Here is a 7,016-nt window from a genome sequence, read left to right on the forward strand (position 1 = left end):
CGAGAGATGCTTGCATCCCTTCCCCGCATCATTTTCACCCCGGATCACAGGAGGACAGATGCCCCACTTCCCCTCCCCGGACTGGTCGGCTGCTGCAAGTGAACGTCGCAAGGACAAAGCTCCCTTTCAGCGCTTTCTCCGCCTTCTGCCAAGAAGTCTGTCTGTCTGTGTGTCTGTCTGTCTCCTTTACAGAGGCTCCTCTCTCGAGGCCCGGAGCTTTGATCAATCCGAACTAATTACCCTCGAGTCTTAATTAAACTCCTTTAGCAGTGAGATCCGTGTTTTGGCAAGCAGACAGCAGCGTTTGGTAGTTAGACAACACCCGCGCCCCGCTAGGCTTCTCAAGGACCCGCCTTGGCACCTCTGCTGCTCGGCTCACCTTCCGAGGTTGGCGGGCCGGGGGACCCCCAGAGGAATTCCCTTCCCTCGGCTCCTCCCTCCCCTTGCCAGGCGGGAGAAACAGCCACCCGTTTTTTTTCCGTTTTAAAGAGGCGAACCAACCACTTTTATTTGCCACCAAATCCCAACCCCCGCTCCCTGTTTTTTTTTTCCTTTGCACGTGCAATAATCATAATTATAATAATTTAAAAAAATACAACTGGAAATTTCAGATCCGTACAAACTCCACAAGGGGTAGAGTGGGATGAAGGAGAGGAAAGGTGGGGAGAAGGGGAAAGAAGGAGAAGCGACCCACAACGGAGGAATCGAGAACCCGAGGGACAAACAGAAGCGACCAGCAGGCCAAGTCAACCAACACAGCGGGTGATAAAAATCTCTATATACAGCAAAAGGAGTTTGGAGGGGACGCCTAAACGGGAATTGTCAGATCCAAGGGGACCGTGGCGGAGGCCTCCAAGAAGGAGATGTGGGAGGGATTCCCCACGCTCGAGGGTGCCCTGGAGCAGGGGTCTCCAACCTTAGCAACTTTAAGACTTGTAGACTTCAGTTCCCAGAATTCCTCAGCCAGCTGTCTGAGGAATTCCGGGAGCTGAAGTCCACAAGTTTTAAAGTGGCCAAGGTTGGAGACCCCTGCACTGGAGTATTTCCAAAGTCTTTTAGTGACAAAAGTCGATCTTTCTCGGTAAGACAAACAAACCCGCACACGCCTCCATTCACACATGGGGTCCAGGGAAAACGTCGGGACTGTCCTCGGGGAAAGAGACGCCGCAGAAGGGATGGGACCACTCCAGACCAGGAAACCTATCGCGGCTTCCCCTTTTTTCCCCCTTTTGGACTGGCTTTTTCAGGCCAGCCCTTTCTGAAGCGCGGGGGATCTGCCGGGATCCTCAAGCTAATAAAGACAACGGCCAAGGAGATCGGGCTGGCGGAGGGGGGGGGCGTCGGGTACCCCGTTAAAGGAGCGCCTTGATGATTCAGCTTCGTCGGAAAAGAAGCATCTTCTTGACCCAGAGGGGCAAAAAAAAGAGGCCTGGTAGCTCTTTTTTAAGGAACACGTTTCATTTAGAACACGTTTCATTAACGTTTCGGGAAAAGGGCTACCGGGTTCCTTCAGGAATTCACTGCACCCTTTAAAAGAATCCGCTTTTCAAGGGAGGCGAGCGAGATCCGTATTCGGATGTCAGGATAAACCGGTGGACAGAACGAGACCGATCCAGGTAATTCAGACAACCGGGAACGAATTTCTCTTTACGGGATCTATCAGTTGGGAATGATTTTGCTCTCCTTCTGGATTCAGGTCTTTGGAAGGACCAAAGGGGGGGGGGTGTTTCTAGGGAGGAGGGAAGCGCACACCCTTCGCTAGTGACAGCGAAGAGCCCAGGGGGTTAGGATGCCCGAAGTATTTGCTTCCAGGAAACGCTTCTGGGGGGGACAGCAAACTCCCAAGGGCCAGCTCAGGAGCCCGCTAAGTTCCTAGCCAGACAAAAACAAGACTCTGGACTTCGGGTGTGTCCGGACGGTCTCACTCCACATTCTCCAGCTCCGACACTTGGAAATAAATGATCCTCGAAAATAAAACTAGGATCGAAAGTGCTTCCTTCCTAAGCGCGCGCCTCTCCAATTGCTTCCTACCGGCTGCCAAAGTCTGGGGGGGGGGGGAGGAAAGGAGACGGGAAAGGAGACCACGAGGAAAGACACGCACTCTGACATTCAACATGTTGTCACCAGCACCCCCTCTCCTTATCGGGTGAGCTCAAGCGCCACCAATCCGCAGAGTCAGCATTGCTGCTCCAAACACACATGCACGCACACATTCACACACACATGCAGGAACAACCGAGAGAGAGAGAGGGAGGGAGGGAGGGAGGGAGAGGGACAGATTTCCAAGGCCTCCGGGTTACAGAGTGGGCGGCGGCTCAATAAATACATGCCCGGAGCGTCACCCTCCGACAAATCGTGGGGAGGGGGGGAGGCGGCGGTTGCAGTCTTTTTGCCCCCCCCCCACCGGCAGCAACCAAGGAGCCAAAGTCCACGGAGTCCCGCTGCTTCTGCCAGCACCAGCGCGGCTTCCTCGGGAGCGAGAGCTGGAGGCCGGGGAGTGCAGCCGGAGGGGAAGGAAGGGGGCTTCACGGGCGGTGAAGCAGCGGCGGGGGCTGTAGGTCCGGCTCGCTGCCGCTGCCGCCCCCGCCGCCGCGAGGGAGCCCCAGAGAGGCGCCCCCGCCGCTGTCGTGCAGTTTGCGGACGTGTTTCTTGAGGTCAAAGTTCCGGCAAAAGCCTTTCCCGCAGGTGGGGCAGGTGAAGGGCTTCTTGTCGTTGTGGGTGTGCATGTGGAAGGTCAGGTTGTAGACCTGGTGGAAGGCCTTGTTGCAAATGGTGCACTTGAACTGCTTCTCACCGCTGTGGGTCAGCTTATGGTTCTTGTAGTTCCCTAGGATAATAATAATAACAATGACAATGCAAAATCACCACCGGTTAAGAACAGCTTCCAGGCTTTAATACTATAAAGTGTCCGCATCTTCCCTTGACAGGAGGATAAAAATGCCCAATCCGCTTTAAACATTTGGATGATTGAGATGAACTATAATAATAAAACGAAAACGGGGATGCTGTAACTCATCCCGGTTACCGTCTTCAACGGGTCTGCAGCTCTTATCTTAGCCAGCTTTCGAAGTCCAGACCCGCGTTATCAACCAGCATTCACACAACTGCTGTACTTTATGCCCTGCATGCAGGTTTCCCTCGTAACAAATAGTTAAATTGGGCTTCTGGGATTGTTTGCCTGCAACTCTTGGAGCAGAAAATTTCGCAACAACGGAACAAAATTTCACCAGGTACAGCTGGAACCCAAGCTCAAAAAGCCCAAAACGGAATCTCCCAAAGTCTTGGGTCTAATCACTAAATAGATTTTTTGCGGGATCCACAAGGTTCCCCAGGTAGATGAGATGAAATCCGTTTTCCTTAGCATTCCATTTCTGAAATACCAACCCACACCAGCGGAATCAAGCCAACAAAATTTAACAATTTTATCCCCCGCCCCCCCCCCCCCCCGTTAAATCAGGGGTGCAAGGATGCGCAGGGACATTTTGTCTGATCTGGCAGTAAAAGAAATAAATTAGCTTTTTTGTCAGAACAAAGTTTCCAGAAGTGGCCTGTGAAACTTTCCAGGGAAAGTAGCGTACATGTTTACATAGCCGTTGTAAACAGTGGGGTTTAATCCTAAACCGCTAAATCTGGTTTGAGGATTTTAGCTACAATTTAGCTACAGATCCGGTTAAAACGGCAACGGATATATTTTTTCTCAGAAGAAATGGAAATGGAATAAAAAGAGAAAGACGAGTAATTTCCTCAACTGGCACAGCATCTAAATTTAACTTTATTCTTTGGGGAATAAATCCCATTCACTTTTGAATTATTCTTCAGTAACTGAAAAAAAGGCTGCAATTTTAGACATTTCTGAATAGGAAAATCGATTTTTTGTTTTCTCACTAAGGGATAGTAGACTAAGAATATATTTCTCAGGCTGCAGTACGAGACGTTCGGTAACTTTCGTGCCCAATAGTGGAACTTATTTTCAAGAAAGCATCCTTTTTTGTTCCTTGACTTTTACCTGCGGAATTACACTCGCAATCATGCTTAACATTGAAAAATCAAATAAATTTCTTATCTACCCGCCGGATTAAATACATAGAAAAATAAAACCTAAAAGATTTTAGATATAAGGCAAAGCTTCATCGGTTTTGTGCAGACATGGATAGTAACGGTTTCCCACATCTGGGAAACAAACGACAGAAACTATTTTTTTTAACATTTACAAGTTCATATGATGTATATTATTTTCAAATATGTACTTTTTTTTTTGCATTTACATTTTCACGGTGCCGTTTCTCCAAAATCGGACGCGCTGAATCCCAGGTCCGCGCCTGGGAATGGTAGTTTTTAGGGCAGAATCTGCTGCTTATCGGGCCTCCTACCAGAAACAAACCGCCAGAAGCCTCCCTCCCCTCCCACCAGTTCCAGCTGCAGGCTCCGTTTTGCAGCGCTAACTCCGAGCCTGTCCTTGTTCGGCCCTCTATTCTCGGCGTTCTGCTTTTACCTTTTTGGTGAAAGCCTTTTCCACAGAACTCGCAGACGAAAGGCTTGTAGCCCGCGTGGATCCGTGTGTGGGTGTTTAGCGTGGAACTCCGGTTAAACGCTTTCCCGCACTGGTTGCACTTGTGGGGCTTTTCCTGTGGGGAGAAAAACGACATCAAAAGCAGATCCGCGTTCAGATCAGCGCGCTTGGGAGGAAAGGGGGCCGCATCAGGGCCTGGTCATCCCACGGCTGTAAAGAGCAACAACCGCGGGCTTGAATCCAGCCGCTGGTCTCCTATCCCAGAGGCTCATTGAAAGGGGCCCCACCCTCCCGAAAGGGAAGCAAAGGGGAGGGGAGGAGATGCGAAGGGGAAATCGGTGGCTTCGGCGCCCTCGTGTGCTGGGGACCTCTCGGGGGACCGAGAATCGAGTCGCGCCCTCGAGAGGTTATGGGACTAAAATGGATTTAAGGACGCGCTGTCCAGCGAAGAGTCTCCTTTACACACAACACTCTAAAGAAACGAAACCAGATTGTTAGAAGCACAGTTCGCACGATCTGCCAGCCGGACACAAACTTAGTTCACACAACACCCACGAAGAGAAAGACGGAGTAGGTTTCCCAAATGCGGCCCTAAGGAACCGGGTGCGCAAAGCGAGGCCCTGATTTCAGGGGAGGCCGGGAGATTTGGGGCCATTTTCCCGAGAAAAGAGGGGAGAAGGAGGGAAAACGAAGCAAGACAAGAGAGCCCCCATTCCTTCGCCTCTAGACACTCCCTCGCTTTACTCTCTCCTTCTGTTTCAGGCGAGGCGAGCATCGCGGGGCAGAGGGAGAAGAGGAGGAATAAAGAACAGGAAGGGCAGTGAATCCTAGGGGGTTCTGGACCTTGGCCAGCCAGGCGAGAAGTTTCTTGGGGTCGTGGGCTCACCGGGACGCCTCTGAGCCCGCCCCCCCCGAAAGAGGCCCCGCACTGGAGCCGGCCCGGGAGCGCTACCTGGGTGTGGATGATCTTGTGGCGGCAGAGGGTGCTGGCCTGGCGGAATCCCTTGCCGCAGACCTTGCAGATGAAGGGCCGGGCGCCCGTGTGCACCGGCATGTGGCGCGTCAGGTTGTAGTGCGCGTTGAAGACCTGAGAGAGAGAGAGAGAGGGAGGGAGAGAGAGAGGGGGAGAGAGAGAGAGAGAGAGAGAGAGAGAGAGAGAGAGAGAGAGAGAGAGAGAGAGAGAGAGAGAGAGAGAGAGAGAGAGAGAGAGAGCCAGGCGCGATTAGACGGGGCGGTCTCCGGAGGGGGGGGTGGAGGGGAGGGAGGGGGCCAGGCGCGCGGGTCACTTGCCTTGCCGCAGACCTCGCAGGTGAAGACCTTGGGCTTGGCGCTGGGCGAGCCGCGGCTGAAGTCGGCCGACACCCCTTTGAAGGGCAGCTTCTCCGAAGCGAGGAGATGAGCCGCGGCGGCGGCGGCGGCGGCTGCGGCGGCTGCAGCGGCGTTGTGCAGCTGGGCCTGCGCCAGGTCCTTGAAGGCTGCCTGGGAGAACTTCTCCGGCCCGGATGGCAGCGCCTGGAGCTTGTTGCGCTCGGCCAGGTAGGACTTGGGCGCCGTCGAGTCTTGCAAGGCAGGCGCCGGCAGCGACGAGCCCAGGAAGTAGGAGGCCACCGGGTGCAGGCTCAGGCCCGGCGGTTGCGGCTGCGGCTCTGACGCCCGGCTGAAGTAGCTCAGGGCGCCCAGGGCGTGGAAGGAGGAGTGCTTGATCACGCGCGGCCGGACCAGCTTGTAGTGGGGTGGCGGCTGCGGCAAGCTGAGCGAGGGCTCGGGGGCCTGGGGCTTGAGGCTGAGCGCGCAGCTCAGAGCGGACGAGGCGGAGGAGGAGGAAGGCGGCTCCAAGGGGGGCTTCCTGGGCTCCGAGCCCACCTTGGCGAAGGGCTCGTAAGCCAGCGGCACGAAGGGAATCATGCAGGGGATGGAGGGCCCCAGGCTGAACGCCGGTTGCTGCTGCTGCTGCGGCTTCAGGTGCTCCGCCGCCGAGGCTGCAGCCGCTTTGGGGGTCCCGCCGCCTCCTTGCAAGAAGTGGGGCAGCAGCGGCACGGCTTGGGGCTCGGGGCCCGACCTGGCCATGATGCGCTCGATGGAGAAGGCCAGGGGCTTGGGAGCGCTCAGCATGTTGCCCCGCGCCACGGCCAGGGTCTTGGCCGCCGTCGGGGGGAACTGCTGCTGCTGCTGCTGCTGCTGCTGCTGCTGCTGCTGCTGCCGGCTCTTCTCCATGGCCGGCGTCCGGCTTGGGTCAGCGCGGTTCGGGATGCTTTGGCCCCGCTGCGCCCGGTCACAGCTCGACAGACAGGGAGCCTCGCGCCGCTGCCGCCACCGCCGCCACTCTGGAAGCCGACCTCAAGCCCTCCGAGGACGCTGCCGCCACCGGCGCCCTCCGCGTCTTCATCGTCTGCGGGACCAGCAAGAGCTCCGGCAAGGTCTCCATCCCGACAGCCGGCGAACGCCGCCTGCCCGTCCCGATGGACTCGCGCCGGCCCATCGCCGCCGCCGGTGTGCTTCCTTGGCG

General features: G+C 55.5%; 1 protein-coding gene across 1 annotated transcript; it reads right to left on the reverse strand.

Moving 5' to 3' along the window:
* Nucleotides 1–483: 483 nt before the first annotated feature.
* FEZF1 (FEZ family zinc finger 1) lies at nucleotides 484–6,724 on the reverse strand (the record flags this gene model as incomplete). Its single annotated transcript, XM_081957113.1, has 4 exons — nucleotides 484–2,827; nucleotides 4,493–4,625; nucleotides 5,463–5,597; nucleotides 5,801–6,724. 4 exons carry the CDS (start codon nucleotides 6,722–6,724, stop codon nucleotides 2,526–2,528), a joined length of 1,494 nt encoding a protein of 497 aa, XP_081813239.1. The 3' UTR covers nucleotides 484–2,525.
* Between the last annotated feature and the right edge of the window lie 292 nt (nucleotides 6,725–7,016).

Source organism: Natrix helvetica (genome assembly GCF_964273705.1).
Source record: "Natrix helvetica genome assembly, chromosome: 6".
NCBI lineage: Eukaryota > Metazoa > Chordata > Lepidosauria > Squamata > Natricidae > Natrix > Natrix helvetica.